This window comes from Ahaetulla prasina, chromosome 2 (genome assembly GCF_028640845.1).
Source record: "Ahaetulla prasina isolate Xishuangbanna chromosome 2, ASM2864084v1, whole genome shotgun sequence".
Classification (NCBI taxonomy): domain Eukaryota; kingdom Metazoa; phylum Chordata; class Lepidosauria; order Squamata; family Colubridae; genus Ahaetulla; species Ahaetulla prasina.
The window spans coordinates 57,326,229-57,345,740 of NC_080540.1; the positions used below are offsets into that span (position 1 = coordinate 57,326,229).

The following is a 19,512-nucleotide window of genomic DNA, read 5'->3' on the forward strand; positions in this document are numbered from 1 at the left end:
GCATCTATTTTTTAATATGGCTAAGGGAGAGCTGGGTGCAGTATTTGTTCTACCTGCCGGGGGTGTGGGTGGGAAATGTCTTCTGTAAGAATGTCAGGGCTCTTCAGAGAGTCTTGTGGACAGACCGAGTTAAATGAAAGGTTCTTATTCGTTGTCCACCTGTTGTTCTTTCTAAGTGTCCTGGAGAAGATATACTAGGATTGAACTGATCCAAGAATGTTCTCATCAGCCACAAGCCAGAATTTGTTAGGAAAAATGTTAATGCCTGGGAAATGAAATTTCATGAATATTGTGTTCCCAGCATTGGGTGGATTTTTGTGACAAGGAAGCTGCTCATGTTGCCTAGAAACTAGGTGGAAAACGCCGGCAGAGATTACTGTGGAAAAGTTGGGTTACAGCAACTCCTGGTCCTCATTAAATTCTTCCTTGTAGGGTACTTGAAGTTCTTTGGCCAATTCTATCTACACTTTTCCTTTAAATTTTTGTTTTGTTTTGTTTCTTTTTCAACTGACATCCTGCAAACTAGAGCTTTCTGTCATTTCTAAAAAAAAATTTTCTTGTCTTCCTGGGGTCACAGTGTGTGTGTGTGTGTGTGTGTGTGTGTGTGTGAATTTATTATCAGCCTGAATCAGTCCACTGCAGGTTGAAAGCCTCCTCACTGAAGTTTAGTTTATGGAGCATAATCTACCACAGGTAGTCTTCAATTTACAACCACAATTGAGCCCAAAATTTATGTTGCTAAGTGAGACATTTTATAAGTGAGCTTTGCCCCATTTTACAACTTTTCTTGCCACAGTTGTTAAGTGATTCAGTGCACTTGTTAAATTAGTAACACAGTTGTTAAGTGAATATTGCTTTTCATTAACTTTGCTTGTCAGAAGCTCACAAATGACCTTGGGACACTGCGACCATTATAAATATGAACCAGGTACCAAATATTGACCATGTAACTGTGGGGATGCTGCAACGGTTGTAAGTGGGAACAACGGTCCTAAATCACTTTTTTTCAGTGCCCATTGTAACTTTGAACGGTCACTTAACAAATGGCTGTAAGTTGACATCTACCTGTATGCTAGTTCAGTGGGTTAGTGGGTGTATGCTTTGCAACTTCCTAGTCTAGAGCTGAATGGCTGCTACTGGCCCAAATAATTTTCTTCATATATTAAGTCCTCTAAATAAATAGAATTCTTGTTTATGATTACTTTGTTTCATAGGGCCCTTGAGCCTTATAACAATCCTCCAAGTGTGCATATACTCATACAAAGGAGTGCAGAATTTGTGTGCAAAACATTAGACTCGGCTAAATCACAATTGGATAGTTTCTGTCTTAGCATGTTGTGTGAATCAAGTCAACATGTTAAAACAAAATATGGTTTATCTGACCAGACATAAGGATTTTGTGTTTTGCTAAGCTATGCTGTGCTTTGTTAAACTTTTCTAGGTTTTAGCATCTTGTGTGAACTCAGCCAATGAATGATTACGCAGTCCCAGAACACTCTATGCCTAAATATGTAGTTAGGGAGAAGCCTCACTGATATCAGTGGATTGGACTGTGCCCATTATATTATTAGAAACATTTCCCCCCTGTTCATTAATAATAAGCAGAACAGGTTGAAAAGTGAAGTGGCAGTCCTGTGATTTCAGGTTTATTTGTAATTCAAAATGTATAGGCAGCATAGACAATAATATGTTTATTGTGTTTGTTTTTTGAAATACTGTAATAATTGTAATCCTGTAGAAATTCTCTGCCGCTTGAATGATGTCTCTGGTTTAGAGGCATAAAACAGAAAAGGAAACAGTCCATTAATGCATTACATATAAGGAATGGAAAAAGACTTACACAAATATCTTATCACCACAAATTGCACTTTCTCCTATGTTTTTCCTTTTCACTTTCAAGTCATTTATAATCATAAGCAGCACACTCTTGAACTTTATGTTCTTCAATCTACAATAATTTTGTTGTGCAGGATTGGCCACTAAGCAGATCATAAAATTAAAGAACTGGCTTATTGTTTTCATGATTTTGAAATTGTTTCAAATAATTTGGGAGTGCAAAGAAAGGTTGAATGATATAATTGAAACTATCTAATTAGTTTCCATGATGTATGTTTGGTCCAATAAAAATAGTTTGCCTTTATCACAATAGTTTTGTGATATATTTTTATAGGACTGTGACAAGAATGCTGATTTATTTCAATTTTCTTTATTAATTTTTGCTTAGGTATTTAGCAACCAGTTTCAAAGTTATATTGATGGAGGATCTATCCACACTGAAAAACAGCATGCAATTCAAAGCTGCTGGGAAATCTATGTAATACTGTGAATCTGCATGTTACAACTAATATCACAATGGATTAATGCTTTCTTCTCTCCCTTTCAGCACTGGAAAGTATTCATTAAAATCAGAGAAATGTTTATTCTGATTCCAGCCCTGATTGGTTTGAAAGGCAACCTTGAAATGACCTTGGCATCTAGACTTTCTACAGCTGTAAGTATCCTCTTTATTAATATACAGAGATGGATTTAGAGTTCTTGTTTGGCAAGAAAAAATATTGACATGCGATCACCTATCCGGTAATGAAAAATGCATAGATGGCTCAGTAGTTCTTATCGTATCTATATAGGTTGGACCTGTATGTTTTACTTTCCATGGTGGTCATGAACAACATTTCTGTTACAATTGTGTTTCTGGTTTCCCCACTGTACAACATACTTGGAAAGAATTATATTTTAGGTATCCAATAATATATTTAAGCAAAGATTGGAGGGAAGCCATTTTAGAGATGAAGCTACAAGCCCTCCACCCTAGATCTACAGAAAGACAAGAATGAGGTTCCTCACTAATATTAATGAGATATTGGCAACAAAGTTTTTAGCTGCCCTGTGTAATGTAACAGCATGCTAGATATATTATTTGCGATCCATGATTATGAAAAGAGAGGGGTTGTTTGTTTGTTTAATTTATATGCCACCCATCTCGCTATCCACTACCCTCTCTTGAAATGGTTTACAGTATAGTAAAATCATAACAATAAGGACTTTAAAATTAACTTGAATCTGGTTAAAAGCTACCAACCAAGAGGACAATATCCCAAGATAACCAATCCCGAGATAACCTGTACTGTGTTGGCTTAGGACAGTTGAGCTAGTATCGCATGTGCATGCCTCTGAATTAAGCCTGGCATCTTGAATTAATGACACTTATTAACCAATCATTTAGGTTGACCCGAAGAGTTAAAAATATTCCTCTTGCTAGTAGATCAGTCGCTAGGAGCATTTAGGAGACTTGCATATTTTGTCTGACTATAATTCCCTTATTTATTTATTCATTCAATTTACATAGTTGCTCATCTCATATTCTTGAGCCCGGGTGGTTTACAATTAAAACATAAATAGTACCCAAAAAATTAAAAATTAAAATAAAACAACCATAAAAACATTAAAAACAATTAAACCATTAAAGGTATAGAGTACATTCCCCAAGAGAGCACAGCAACTCAAGGACAGTCCATCCACTTTAAGGTCTCCATACTTCTCTCTGATCCTTAGGCCAGATGTCAAAGCCAGATATTTGAGCCCTTCTGGAAGGCCAGCAAGGTCGGGGCCAGCCTATTGTACTATCAGCCTGGCTTATTCACCTAAACAAATGGCTTTATTGTGTTCAGAATTCACAAACCTGGCAAATGTTCTTCCCTTTTTTTCAGAGATTTGAAACATTTTTAGATTTGGGTAGAATATTGTTGTAGCTTAGTACGAATATCAGGTTACTCCTTCTATGAGCTGGTGCGATAAAATCCAAAGGTGCAGGCCTTGGAGATGAGTATGAAGTTCATACACTTTGCAGTTGTGCCTCCTGATTTTATGCATCCAAATGTACTCCAAACTGGGCTACAGCCCTCGTAAATCTATTTTTAAACTGGTCACATTGCCAGTTGGAAGGAAAAATGAATCCATTCGCTACAGGCGTATCTCTAGTGGTTTTTCATAAAGATGAAAATGAATGAGATTGATAGTTGTGCCATGGCACAATCCTGCCAAAGCATAGGGATAAACTTATTGCAGCAGGTCCTCTCCTTCCCTTCCCTGCATAAAAAGTAAATGTTGTCTCCTGTGCATTCCAGGCTAATACCGGCCGGATGGATAATACACATGAAAAATGGAAAATGGCTATTTGCAATATGGCCTTGATTCAGGTAAGCAAGTCTACATTTTTTACAGAGACTTTTGGATAATACTAGTCAATTAGAACCCCTGGATAGTTCAGCTGATAATGAGTTGTAATACTCATTTATTACAACTATTTATTCATTGTGTCATTTCAGAAATGGAAGTCCTGTTTTTTTCTTGTACAAAGTCTTGATGTTTGTTTGTTATTCTAATGAGGTGATTATTTATTCACATGTTAGGGAAAAGGTCCAGGCATCACAGATTTTATGACATTCTGTTTCCAACTACTTTTTTTCTATTTGTTTTTTTAATACAGAAATTAGGATGAGAGGGAAAGTCGGAGAAACTACATATTGCTTTTTGATTTGTGGCAGTAGGAGCTGTCAGTCTAGATTACAGGCCTGTCAAATTGATGGCCTGTGGGCTGGCTGTGTCATACGCAGGCCACACCCATCCTGGCTCCACAAAGGAAAAAACTCTCACGATGCGTCATGATACCTCATGTGACGCAATTGAGTTTGACACCCGTAGTTTAGAAGCACCCAATTCCTACAGCCACAAGTTTGTTAGGTATTATAAAACATTGGAAAGACGTACACAGAAGGTTCCCTTCACTAGTTAAGACAATGATAATTCCTATCACTTTTCAACTTACTTCCTGTCACTCAGAACTACAATTAAGTTTAATTCATCTAACAATTCAGTAACATTTTGAATGCCCAGAGTTAGATTTTCGGGTTTCATTTCTCTCAAATAAGTGCCCATTTAACCAAAAATTCTCACACAAAGTGTCATGAAGTATAAAATACTGACAATGGCTAAAAACATTTATTGATTTATGTGAGTATCTAATTACTTTATTAAATACTGGATTTAATTGGTTAGATGGAAAGGGAAATATGTGCTCTCTCACCAAGTATTGTAGAAGTACAGCTCTCAGCATCCCGAAAATGAATTGTTACAACTTACAGTTCAGCATCACCTGATTTGTCATAAGTTAAGAGTTTAAAGTTCCACTCAAATTATTCGCAAATACTCTTTATTACATTCCAGACATTTAGTTCTAGGATGAAATTTTAATCTTTTTGTTGCTTAAGAAAACATTTTTCTGTTGACTAAAAATAATTGCCTAAGGTATCTGTTCAAGAGAAGCCTGTGAAGGGTGAAATTCATTTCATCTGTTACAGATTGGCTATTTCACACATGAACTTACTTTCATAAGTCTGCCTGAAAAGTAGCTTTGTACTATGAAACGAGTAACTGGCAAAGATAAAATGAAGGACAAAAACACATACTGCTTTTCTCTGCTTGAAAAGCTTAATCATCCTTGGATGATGCTGTTGGGGAGACTCGACACATTAAGAAATCACCCACCCTTCATGCCTGCCATCTGGAAAAGAGGCCTGCAGAAATGCTTCTGAACTGATCTCACACTACAGGCTCTTGAGATGATCTGTTCTTCATTGTTTCTGCTTGACAGGTACAGGCCACTGTGATAGGCCTTCTGGCAGCTGTAGCAGCAATCCTTCTAGGTGCACTCTCTAATGGCTATTTGGAGGTGAACCATGCCGTTGTGTTGTGTGCCAGCAGCCTGACAACAGCATTTGTAGCTGCCTTTTTCCTTGGTGAGTTGTTGTTTTTAACTCTCCTGATTCCTGGAATAACAGTTAGTCCTTCTTTTGAAATTTTAATTCTGCTCCTCATACAAATAGTTTGCACTTTGTTCCTGGTCATTATTTCATAACTATTTGTAGACAATTTGGATTCTTTCCTTGTGAAATCATATGGGCTGTATCAGTAATAAATAGGAGTATGGAAATACATTACCATATACATTAAAGAGTAGCCTGTTCCTGGCATCTGTCCTTCTAATGGGCCAGACCCCATTTGACTTACAGTAATTGCTTGAGATGCAGCCCCTCAAAGACATGGGTACAGATCCAGAAGACTTCAGTTGCAAGATTCCATGGGACAGCAGGGCAATTAAATAGTTGAATGAATAAAAAAGGTGCTAGAATATGCAGAATCAGATAAGTTAATGATAGAACTTAAAGATAGAGAGGAAACGATTTATTATGAAACATGGAATAGATGGTATAGTTGGCTGGAAAAGAAATCTAAAATTAATGTATAATGTATAGTATATACTTTAAATATTATAGTAGATATGTATATAATGTAGTGATTATAAAAATGAATAAGTAATAAACAAAGTGTATATGTGTAAGAATTGGTCGAAAGATAAAATGAATATTACTAAAGATGCCGGTATCGGAAAGCTGTAAAATGTAACAAAGTTTGTTTTTAAAGAAGTAAATGTTGAATAAAAATTATTTAAAAATAAATAAATAAACAGTTGAATGAAGAATAACTGTATTGATGCTACTTATTTAAGTATAAACAAATGTAAGTTTTGTCCTATCACTCTCTATAGTATTAAACAGTGTGGGCTCCATAAACCACTCAAAGGCCAAGTGCTATCTGCGGCTCAGAAAAATCTGCACACTCCTGGTCTGCTTTCTCAGGCTATTGTTCTTCAGGGCTTCAGAGAATAGTCTTTTTGTGCTCAATTGCCAATGATTCACTGGAGTCCTGTGTACAAAACATGATCTAGAACCCGTTTGTATGAGTTACTTTTCAACCTACCTTATGTCACTCAGAAATACAATTAAGCAGCATTAAGCAGCAGAGCTTGCTTAATCATACGGCCTAAATAACCACGGGTAACAGCAGGGGTAACTAAATGTCTTACAAAAGACTAACAGGGTTAGAGCTGTTCCCTAGAGGGATATTGCTCCATAGGAAAGTGCTGCTGTTTAAGCAGAGTAATTTTCAACTGAGAGGACACTCACTTTTGAGATATGTTTTTATTTGTGCAGAAGCGGAAGCAACACCATCTATAACAGGTATAAATTCTGAATCAGTTCCATAGAGGTAGGAGCTACCCTGTTTCCTCCCAAATAAGACATCCCCTGATAATAAACTCAATTGGGCTTTTGAGCGCATGGCAATAAGGCCAAGCACTTATTTCAGGGTTCAAAAAATATAAGACAGGGTCTGATTTTCAGGGAAACACGGTACTATTTTCCATTCTTCTATATTTCCTAAAAATGCTAGTATCATACAAAATTAATCATTTTCTCATAGTATCCCTTGCAAGCATCCCTTGGGCACTTGCAAGAAATTTGCATGCAGCTTCAGCTAAATGATTTTATGCAGGGATTTTTAGGAAAACAGCCTCCCTTTTGGTTTATTTACTCTTTACATAAATCTTATTTACCACCTTGTGTTGTTTCTCCTGAGATTACTTCTTCTGCTTAGACAAAACTTTACCCTCGTCTTAGGCAATTCTTGTCACTGATAGGGTTTTTTTTTCACCTTTAAGTTTTTTTCCTATCCTGTCCGGAGTATGAGGCCTTATTTCTGAAATATGGCTTAATAATAAAAGTGTTTTGCTCCAAGAAGTGTGCAGGTCTTCCACAAGAGAGCAGCATATGACTTTTTAAGAAGAGGAAGGAACAATATGTTTCACATGAAAAATGCTGATGTATAAATGCAAAATATGAATGGAGCAGCAGAGTTTTAAGGTGACGCCCCACTTCTTTCTGTGATATCTAGACAAAAAGGTGACAGAGAACAAATTTTGGAAAGTGCAGTACAGTTTCATGCCAGATGGGACGTGTACAGATAAGATTGTTGCTCTTCAAGAGGTCATTGCGAAATTTTGAATGAGATAAAGTTTATTGTGTATTGTCGATTTAGAGAATGTTTGTGATAAAGTGAGTAGGCTTCAATTATGGAATTTTTGAGCAAGCGTGAAGTTGAAAGATGGTTGTTGAATTCAGTAAGAGCACCAATGAAGGAAGTAAAGCGGTGAATAAGATTAAACGGAATACGTAATTCAGCAAAGGATCTTCTCTCTTTGACATAGTTATGCAGTTGAACTTGCAGTTGTCTTCTCTGCACCCCAACTCCATAATTAATATACTCATTTCATTTGACTTTTAAGCCTTAAGATGTGAAAAATGGGAGTGAATATTTTAAAAACTATACGGAATTATTTATAATCCCTGCTTTCAAATTGTAATAATGGTCCTTTGGTACTTTATGTGGTCTGTTTTTTCCCAGTACCTTTTGATTCTCTTTACTGCATCCCAGATGTTAATAAATCTGATACTATTCTCTCATCTCTAGTCACACTTATAAGACCCTGACAAATCAGCCTGCTGCTTCTAGTTCTGTGGGCTCTGGAAGAGAAGTAGTCCCAAGGATGTTCTGAACTTTTGTTATTCTGCAGATTTATTGGAAACTATGGTTTCTCTCTTTCCTAGGATTGTTGATGATTGGTGTGATCATTGGAGCAAGAAAGATTGGGATAAATCCGGATAATGTTGCTACTCCAATAGCTGCAAGTCTTGGCGATTTGATTACTCTTAGTCTGCTGGCTGGAATTAGCAGTATTCTCTTCAGATATATAGGTATGTTAATGAGAAAATCTTAGGAACTCAGCAGAAGGTTCAATACATTACAAAAAAATTATTTTGGAATAGTTTTCTGTGTCAATGGGAGCTGCCTTGGAAGGCTGAGTAGAGAATGCAGTAATGGACAACTTCTGCCTATGGAAAACTCACCTTTACTGAGTTTTAATGACCTTCATTTATTAATAGGCATTAAAAGGCAAATAACCAATGGAGAAAAATTAAGGTTCTTTGACTGGTAGAAGTAATATAACAAGCATCAACATTCTTGGATGCCAAATATCCTGAAAATTATCTAATCCTGCCTTAGTAATATTAGATTTCTGGGCCAACATAAGCTATATAAAAATAATATTTTGGCAGATTTAAACCAGCAGAGAAAAAACTTAAAAGCATGTCCAAATTCCCTCTTCCCTTCAGTCTTTGTGGCAGGACACTTTATATATAAAAACAGCCCATTCTTTCTTTATATGAAGCATGAATGTTTCATATTACGAAGCAGTACAGGCACAAGTAGATGTTTTTGAATGACCTAGAAAGTATTTCGAAGGCTGGCTGAATTGTAGGCTTCGTACTTTATTTTCAATCTTTATTTTTTTCCCTTTGGAAAAATATTAACAACAATAGGGGAAGTTATCATTTTAAATATGAGAGCAAGTCACATGGCTACTTATGGCTAACTCTGGATGGATTCTGTTCGTTCTTTCAAAGAAACCTTAGTAAAAGGAAGGGACATTGTATTGCACCACTGGTGCCACGTTCATGAACTCAACTAATGTGTAATGAGATTTGACCCAGAAAGCACATCCATAAACACTTCCATAAAACTCATGGGATAACACCCCCCCACCCCACATTTTGTGAGTTCTTGTCCCCTACTTCAAGCTGCTCCTGGAATACCTATTCTGCAAATATTAAAATGCTGAAAGGTACAAAGAGTCATGCTGTTCTGTATCTAACAATAGAAGAGAGATTTGAAAAATATGTAAATAATCTGGCTCCTGAAAGCAGAGAGTTGTTTGGGTTTCTCAAGGATTTTGCCATTTCCCCTTCCCCTCATAAACCAGGTAGAGATACAGCACTTCCACCTGTTTCCTCAGCTTCTGTCACCTAATATTGTATCACATAGAATTATACCTTGCTTCCCCCCCACCCTCCCCCCAGAGGTGGCTGAATTTCTTTTCTTTGAAATGGCTTGCTTTGCGATTAAAGCAGTTTTGTGATTTCATCCTACTGGCTTTAGGCTTTCACAATATCTTTTGCAGGAAAATGAAAAGCACATTTCAAGAATTCTTCTACCATATTAACTGGAGATTGGGTTGCTACTAGCCCAGCTTTGGGCCAATTACAGAGAGCAGATGGAGAATCTTATAAGAAAGATTATTAGGCTATCAAAAGCTTCTGTTCATTTCAAGGTGTTTCTGAAGCTTCCTTCTTTCTGCTTCTGACTCACCTTTGTTTTCTGCTGGCCCAGCATTCTTCTCTGTCTCCTGCCCTTTCAAAGGTCATTGCAATGCTATATTATTTGATCATTTGAAAATGATCAAAGGGATACTAGCTAAAGGGAACTGATAAATTAATTTCTTGCAGGTCATTTATGGGGAAGCAGGTTAAGATAGTAATAATTATTCTATTTATAGCCCAGATTCACTGACTATCTCTAGAAGAGAAGGCAAACTAGAGCAGTTTAAGAAATGGAAGAAAATGTGGTGGGGGGGGTAGTTTCTTGCAGATGGGGACTATTCAACTATGGAATGTTCCATTGCAAGTGATGGAGCAATCTTTGTGTGAGAATAGAGGTTGTCTTAAACACAGACTGAAATACATTTTATTCTAGGCAGAATAGTCGGGTAATTTCAATACTACTCTGGGATTTTTAATAGGGGAAAGAATGAAGTTGGGCTAGATGGAATGAACTCACTTCAAAGGAAAAAAAAGGAACATGGTCAACTTAAATCTCAACTGATACCATTCAGTCTGTAACCAGAAAAAAAATCTTTCAGCTGCCATAATGATGTGTCACATGAGCTTTCTTCCCCAAAGCTCTTATAGTTCAGCTCTCATAATTCTTATGGCAGTTGAAATCCAAAACAGCTGAAGGCACCATGGCATGAAGGTCTAATTCCATGACAGTATCTATAAATCCATCATGAGATTTTTATTAAAATAGAAGTTGACTTCTCTGGCTTCTATTACCATTTGAGTGGGATAACCTACTCAGAAAAAATCTTTAGATTTTTTTTTTTACAATTTTCCTCTCCTCCTGATAATTATCTCAATGTTATACTGGTGTAAACTTTCATGGTGAGCATCAATCAAGCCATGATGAACTTGAGATATTGAATGATTGTGGTCTAATGTTCTGACATTTCACTTGCAGTGAAGTTTACTTAGACAAGGAACCACTCAGGAACCAGCTTTCTTGGACTCTTGTGACATGAACTAATCAGACTTCGTCAGTCATAAATACAAAAGTCCAGCCAATTCTTGGGGTTTTTTCTGTCTGTAAGCTGCTGAGAAGTCAGTTACAAAAAAACTCACTCTGCCTTTGAAGAATAGCTGTAAGCAAAATGTTAGGATGCCTTAAAACTAGTAATATTACTTCAATAAAATTTGTTTTGTTTAAAAGTTTGTACGTATACAGATCTGTTTGTAAAAAAGCATATATATTATATTAAATATAATATTTTAAATGGTTGGCTGATTTTCAGTCTTCTCTTTGGACTTGTCCCATTTTTGACTCCAGTTCAAATAGTATGATGAATTAATCTATGGCTTAGTTAATTAATCCATGGCATAATTAACGAAGCCATAGCAAATAGGAATAGCACAGTATTTGATGTGCAAACAAGTAACTGCTTTCTTTAAGGCTTTCTGAATGTTTATGTATCTTTCCCATTGAGTATTATTAGAACTTGATGTAATCCTATTAACATGTAAAGAAAGTCTAAGTGAATAAATAACACCAATGTTTGATGCATGTTTTACTTAACATAACATAATAACAGAGTTGGAAGGGACCTTGGAGGTCTTCTAGTCCAACCCCTTGCCCAGGCAGGAAACCCTACACCATTTCAGACAAATGGCTATCCAACATTTTCTTAAAAATTTCTAGTGTTGGAGCATTCACAACTTCTGCAGGCAAGTTGTTCCACTTATTGATTGTTCTAACTGTCAGGAAATTTCTCCTTAGTTCTAAGTTGCTTCTCTCCTTGATTAGTTTCCACCCATTGCTTCTTGTCCTACCCTCAGGTGCTTTGGAGAATAGTTTGCCTCCCTCTTCTTTGTGGCAACCCCTGAGATATTGGAACACTGCTATCATGTCTCCCCTAGTCCTTCTTTTTATTAAACTAGACATACCCAGTTCCTGCAACCGTTCTTCATATGTTTTAGCCTCCAGTCCCCTAATCATCTTTGCTGCTCTTCTCTGCATTCTTTCTAGAGTCTCAACATCTTTTTTACATCGTGGCGACCAAAACTGAATGCAATATTCCAAGTGTGGCTTTACCAAGGCATTATAAAGTGGTATTAACACTTCACGTGATCTTGATTCTATACCTCTGTTTATGCAGCCCAGAATTGTGTTGGGTTTTTTGGCAGCTGCTGCACACTGCTGGCTCTACTTGTTTGATAAGCAAAATCTTTCAATATGTAATGTGCTTCTGTGAAAAAAATATTGTTCCTCTAGTTCAGTCAATTCAGTTAAAGTGTAACTGGCAAGATCAGTTTTATGAATATTTAATTAAAGAATCAAGGGTGATTTTAACAGTGATGTTCTCAGTAGCACATAATTCTCAGCTGAATAGAAATGTTCAAAGCTCTATGTTAAAAGAATCAATTCCTATCCTCATTGGAAAAGTCTAAAAAAACTCTGGAGTCCCACAGGTCAACAGTGATATACATATATGCTTGAAATAGAATTGGGGACAAAATTTACTTTTCAAGAGTGGCCATCCTGTCACAATCATTCCCAAGAGTAGAGCATAATATTGTCTGGGGAGTAAAAAAAATATATCTGAAAACCACATCTGGAAATCTGTAAGTTTCTCTGGTCTTACCTAAAATCAGTGTCTATGAATCCACCATCAGAAAAGCATTGGCTAAAAATGGGACTCCCAGAAAAGCAGCAATGTGTAAGCCATTGGTCTCTAAGGAGTCCCAGGTTTGCTCAAAAGCAAAGAAAGACATAGCTATGGATAGTGGATCACTAGTGGAACTTTTCAGGCTCTGAGGATATTATATGGCAGAAACTGCATTTCACATTAAGAGCCTCAGACCAGATAACAAGAATTGACGGTTTCTCCTTCAATTTGTTATCATTGAAGATAACCTGAATTCTGCTTTGTAATGGAATTCTGCAGGAGAGCATGAGACCATCTGCTAATCTAATTCATAAAATAAGTTGTTGGAGTAACAGGACAGTTATCCTAAAACCAAGTCTATGAAAGAATGAAGAACAAACTCAGTGCTTGAAAGATTAAGGTTGAAGTCCAAATCTAAGTTCCATGGAATATTGTGGCAGTATCTGTTTGTTGTCAATATTTTGATCTATGTCTCTACCTCAATTTTATGAGGTTTATGTGGGGCGGTAATTATATTTTTTCTTTACAAAGTAAAGACAAAAGTCACATAATTAAGAGTCTTAAGAGGCTAAGTCCTTTATCATGACACATTTTCTGCTTAGATACAGTACAATAAAGAGCTTGCTAAATTACCCTACAAAAACATATTTCATTAAGATTTTCTAATTTCTCACATTTAGGTAATTAAAATTCACTGTTTACAAACTCAATTTTCCCTGCTCCAACTGAAAGATGAATGACATCTTAATATATTTTAGGAGTATACTTTAGAATGACATTTACATAAACACGTAGCATCTTTACCTTAATCCAATAAACAAATTGTTAAACTCCCAGTGAAGTAGACCTGAGGAACTACCATACCTCCCACATAAACCTGTGGATTTTGAATTACTATTGATGAATTATTGCCATAATGACCTTGCTTGATGTCATTGTTTATTAAGCTGGTGCGGCAAAACAGTTACAGTATATTACATCTATGGTATCTTTTATATTATTGAACTTTAGTCCATCTTGGAGATTCTTCGGATGAAAAATTAAAACATAAATATTTGGATTATTATATTTTTTCAGGCACTTCTCTCTTGATGGATGGTCATTCTTATTACTGATGTTTATCATTTTTCCTTCTTATGTCCAATGTATTTTCTAGTTATCTCTCACATTAGCTAGTTCTGTTGGTTTATTATAGCAGGTGATTGAAAAAGGATGCCCATCAAACATAGTTCTGAGAGCAATAGGACTTGGGTACCTGTCACTGCAACTGTACTTTTAGTGGAAAACTATTGAATTGTTTTACCAAAATGAAGATGTGATTTAATACCTCAGAATTGAAAATTCAGATGTAAAACTGGGATCTTCTTCCCCACCCCCTCCCGGCAGATGTAATCTACCTGTCCCCTGTGGTCTGTACTATTTTCATTGCTTTGATTCCTTTGTGGATTGCTATTGCTCGGCAAAGTCCTCCCATTGCTGAAGTCTTGAAGAGTGGATGGCAGCCAATTATAATTGCAATGATCATCAGCAGGTAATTATCACTGGAGATAAGAGCTCCATTGCTATGTGCTTACCATTTAATAATAATAAGAGGAGGAGGAGGAGGAGGACAGAAAGTAATTTTGTTAAATTCTGGATTTTTGTTGGGGATTCTCTCTTTCTGTATATCTGGAATATGTTAGTGAAATCTTTATTAATAAGCATCTGGATTTGAATCTTTAAGAAGCCAACATAGGTGGGGGTTTTTACGGTATTTGAAATAAATAAAAGGAGAATCACTGAGAAGGTTTTTTTTCTAAGCTTGAAATCGGTGTAGTAAAAAAAGTTCAAGCTTTTAATTTCCCTCAGTTTGTCTAATCGTCTAACACATTATTTAAAAGCATCAACTTCATTACATGGGTTTAGCTTCTAGAAAATAATGTTGAAGCTTTGAGTGGCAATGTTTTCCCCCAAATAAGTAAAATATATGAGTAGTCAGTGGGGTAACTTTGAGCTGGCCATCACTCTTAACCCAAGACTGGAAAATAAAAATAAAATAAAATATAAAATAAAAACCTTCTATTAATCCATATTGCACCAGCATGGTAGTTTATAATCCATCATCTTCAAAAAAGTTTTCATTCTCCAATGTTTTCATTTGAGTGTATAGCAATAAATAATAATAATTAGAGAGCTAGCATTTCCCACTGACAATTGCTGAGAAACCTGAGGTGGGAGATTGTCCTACATTGGCTTTCCACTGGCATGTGACTGACTGCTCTTGTTGGTTGAAACAGATAGAATTTAGATCTCATCAAACAGATATACTGACATTAAATCTTTTCATATGGGGATCCTTTTTCTTTTAGTGCTCTCTTTCTTGAAGGCAAGATTAAAATTCTTGTTCTATTAGTAAAAATTTATTAACTTCCTGACTTCAGTAAGGTTTGAATTTTTATTTGAGAACATGTTGTTAGTTTATGCTAATGATATATAGTTGCATATATGCTTGAATAGATTATAGTACTTTGCATTTAAACTTTTGGTAAATTAGACTAATGGATGGATGTGTTTGTTTTGAAACAGCTTTGGTGGAGTAATTTTGGACAAAACTGTAGCAAAACCAAAATTTGAAGGCATTGCTGTTTTCGTTCCAGTGATCAATGGTAAGATGATTTTTTTTTTTAAAAAAGAATTGCAAATGAAATGAGATGAAATTCAATTTCTGCTTTATTGTTTTAAGACTGGGGTTCCAAGATTTGATAAGAAAGATAAATAAACCCTGATTCTCTCACAAAAGCACATTATATTATTTAGCCTTTTTCACTCTGGGGGTGTATTAGGACACTCAGTAATTAAAATTCTTCTCAGCTGAATAATTTAATGTGTCAGCTTAAAAGGTGAAGGTTGAAATACTGCAGTAGAACATCTCCATTTTATTCAAAAATTCTAAATTCAAAATTCTGATTATAAAATATTACTGAGCAGGAGAATTACATTGCTCTAAACCATACACACTGGCTGGGGAATTTTAGAAGTGGATATCCACACATCGTAGACTTGCCAATAGGAAGAAACACTGCTCTATAAACAGACCATTGACCTATGCCACAAATACATTGATTTTTACTGGAATATTAAATTCAATATCAAATGCTATGTGTATTCATAACACTTACGTAGGGGTCCAGGAAATCAACTTATTCACATAATGAGGCATAAAGTTTGTAAAGGATAAGTTGAGCCACATTGCATGCTGAGATTTAGACACCAGTTTAAACTGCTTTGCAATTGCCAAAATTGTTTAACAATTTGAAGAAAATAAAAGAATGAAACAAGGAGCTTTAGCAGTCTAAACTCAGAGCAGGATCTATGTCAAGAAAGTTCCACCAATACGCAGTGAATATTGCACAATCATTTTGAGTTGTAAAAATGAACAGGAGAGCCCACACGTACAATATAAATGTAAGGTTCCATGGCATTAATTGAATGAAGAACATGACTTCTCCAATTTGTCAGCCTGAATTACTTTGGAAATACAATAACAGATTTGTCTTCTAAATTTGCCTGGTGTGGGTGGAGTCCATTTTCTCAAGGCTTTCAGAGGAACAAAATGATTGTGGTGTTCTTAAGTTTATTTTTTTGAAGTGGGTTAAAAATGCAAAGGCCTTATGGCTGTGTTCATTTCCGAGAAATGGAATGAAAAGCAGGTGCCAGAGCTGTAGCAAACAGGCTGTGCCAGATAAGCCTAGAGGAGAAGGTTATTATTGCCATATTGTATTATTACATCACTATAGGAAGGGAACCCTGGGAACTTCTAAAATGCTGAGGATCATGCTGTGGACGGGAGGGACTTCTTTGATTAAATCATGTTGTGAACAGTGCCTTTGCGTTTGAATTATGATTTTGGATTGGATCTGTTACATACAGTATACATAGTGGAGGGGAGAAAGGAGATATGAAACCTGTTCTACTAGATGAGAAAAAAGTGGGGAAAACCCTTTTCTTCTGTTTCTACCAGTGGTGGGATTCAAATTTTTTTACTACCAGTTCTGTGGGCATGGTATGGCTTGGTTGGCATGGCAGGGAAAGGATACTATAAAATCTCCATTCCCTCCCGATCAGCTGGGACTCGGGAGGCAGAGAAAAGACGGGGTCAGCCAGTCAGAGGTGGTATTTACCGGTTCTCCAGACTATTCAAAATTTCTGCTACCAGTTCTCCAGAACTGGTCAGAACCGGCTGAATACCACCTCTGGTTTCTACGTAAGGGAGTGAAAGCATAAATACATAATAATAGGGATATTAGTTCACACAAGAATTAGTTATTGTTCTTGAAAACTTTTCACAAGCTCAATTGCTGCAGAATGCTGATGTAAAAATATTAGCGCTGGGCCAATATTTGCTTCAAAGTTTTAAGTGTTTGTGAAGGTTGGGAAGTTAATGACTCTGAATGAAGGAAGAGCAGAAATCTTTATGGAATTTGGGGTGGGGATGAGATGTTTCTCTCTGGGAAACAATGAAAGGTAGAGGACAGGCCCCTGGTGTCAGTATTTTGAGTGGTACAGATCTCAAAACTTACCTCACCTACATTTGTCGACAGAAATAAAGAAAAGTAGCATCTCCTCCCCAAATTCCTTGCAAAGTTGTTTTAATTTCTTGGAAAGAAGCAAGAGTTACTCTGTGGTAAGATGAGAGGCGAATAAATTTGATAATAAATAAAAATTTAAAAAAGCCCTGCCCATTTCTAAAGGAGAAAAGAAAAAAAACCCTCTTGAATCTGCTGAATTCCCAATTTTGTCTTACATTGAAAATACAATACAAATATTGACTGCCACCAACACTAAATCAATGCATCTCCTTTTCCATATCAACTAAGTTGCACTGAAGTTACTTCCAGATAAGGCTTTTATTGTACAATCCCTCTACCTTATTTATTTAATTTTAAAATGGGGCTCAGATTACCTCGCTTTCTACTTTCTCTATATGTACGTGTATTCTTATCGTAAAATCAATCAGAGAAAAGGACAGCATAAACAGTATGATGGTATTTAAATGGTTTCACTAGGAGCTTCCTTCCAGAACAGGAATGAGTGAACTGAGTGGCCTCAGAAATATTTCTACTTTTAGTTATGAAATGTTAGTTAGTAGCTCCATTTCCTGCCATAGTGTGGTAGGAATCACCTCCAAAAAACACAGTGTAAGCTTTTAAAACAGGAACAGCCCATGAATCTTTCAAAAACCCAAGGTATAAAAAAAAGAAAAGAAAATTGTTCCTATTGGTAATTGGAAAAAATAATTGCTACCAACCTGCCTTCCATTGAGGACCTGTATATTGCACGAATCAAGAAGAGGGCCGTGAAAATATTTGCAGATCCCTCGCATCCTGGACATAAACTGTTTCAACTCCTACCCTCAAAACGATGCTATAGAGCACTGCACACCAGAACAACTAGACACAAGAACAGTTTTTTCCCGAAGGCCATCACTCTGCTAAACAAATAATTCCCTCAACACTGTCAGACTATTTACTGAATCTGCACTACTATTAATCGTTTCATAGTTCCCATCACCAATCTCTTTCCACTTATGACTGTATGACTATAACTTGTTGCTGGAAATCCTTATGATTTATATTGATATATTGACCATCAATTGTGTTGTAAATGTTGTACCTTGATGAACGTATCTTTTCTTTTATGTACACTGAGAGCATATGCACCAAGACAAATTCCTTGTGTATCCAATCACACTTGGCCAATAAAAAATTCTATTCTATTCTATTCTATTTTATTGACAAGTCTATCTGTCAGATTTATATCCTCAGCAAATCCCCACAAAGCCAGTCCTTGGCTACAAAATGTTAATTGTGGGCTATAGAGATCCAAATGTTGCCCGCCCTTGTAGTAGAACCTCCCACATGTCTTGTGCCCGTATTCCCATGGCTTTGGGCAAGGCCTTTGGGTTTCTCTTACAGAGGGTTAACACTTGTGTTCTGTCCTCTGCAGGTGTTGGTGGCAATTTGGTGGCTATCCAGGCCAGTCGCATCTCCACATTCCTCCATTTCTGGAGCATGCCTGGAGTCCTGCCACAGAAAATGAGGCAGCATTGGCCTAATCCATGTACCACCTTCTTCGCTTCAGGTAGGAGGTCATTGGCCCCTTGCTATTTGTATACCTGGACCCCAAAACTATCCTAGTACTGCACTGAGAATCTGTACCTATTAACCACATGAAATGCTTGGGTCTCCATTCAGTGAGAAAAACAGAAAACTACTCTTGTTTCTCACAGCCAGAAGCCAATGAGAAAGGATGCTCTCCATATAAGCCACAATGAATCACTTTGCCTATATTCCTGTGACTTGCATAATCATCTGTAGAGATTCTCAATCACTCAGATAGATCTTGGTTACCCCAAAGGTGCTTTTTCCAAAAGGCAGCTGGACTTTCTTGGGGTTTTTTTCTCTGAAACATTTTGTTTCACAGCCAAGAAAGGTCTTCACTTCTAATTGATTGGTGGGGAATTTCCACCATTCAGTTAGAATTGAAGACACTTCTTGGATGAGAAATAAAACATTTTCAAAGAAAAAAAATTCAAGAAAGGTTGCCTTTAAATAAAACACCTTTGGGACGTCTTTCATAATCCCTCAAAAGGTTTCATTGGAAGGTTTCATCCAATTTAGATCTATTCCACTATGCAAAAGTCTCACTTCAGTTTGAGAAACACATCTATCAAAACCAACCTAATCCAATCAAATCCAGTTCTTACCTGTATCGGTCCCCTTACCATTGGAATGGAATTTGCA

The 19,512-nt window shown here is 36.5% G+C and overlaps 1 protein-coding gene across 4 annotated transcripts in view; it reads left to right on the forward strand.

Annotated features, from left to right (window-relative positions):
- SLC41A3 (solute carrier family 41 member 3) overlaps nucleotides 1-19,512 on the forward strand; it is a 38,487-nt gene that overhangs the window by 16,526 nt on the left and 2,449 nt on the right. For all 4 annotated transcript variants that reach the window (XM_058170880.1, XM_058170879.1, XM_058170883.1 and 1 more), the window contains 7 exons: nucleotides 2,384-2,491; nucleotides 4,125-4,196; nucleotides 5,651-5,795; nucleotides 8,502-8,648; nucleotides 14,117-14,261; nucleotides 15,296-15,375; nucleotides 18,716-18,850. In XM_058170880.1, coding sequence (XP_058026863.1) covers nucleotides 2,384-2,491; nucleotides 4,125-4,196; nucleotides 5,651-5,795; nucleotides 8,502-8,648; nucleotides 14,117-14,261; nucleotides 15,296-15,375; nucleotides 18,716-18,850 — 832 coding nt within the window. The remainder of the gene's footprint in view (nucleotides 1-2,383; nucleotides 2,492-4,124; nucleotides 4,197-5,650; nucleotides 5,796-8,501; nucleotides 8,649-14,116; nucleotides 14,262-15,295; nucleotides 15,376-18,715; nucleotides 18,851-19,512) is intronic.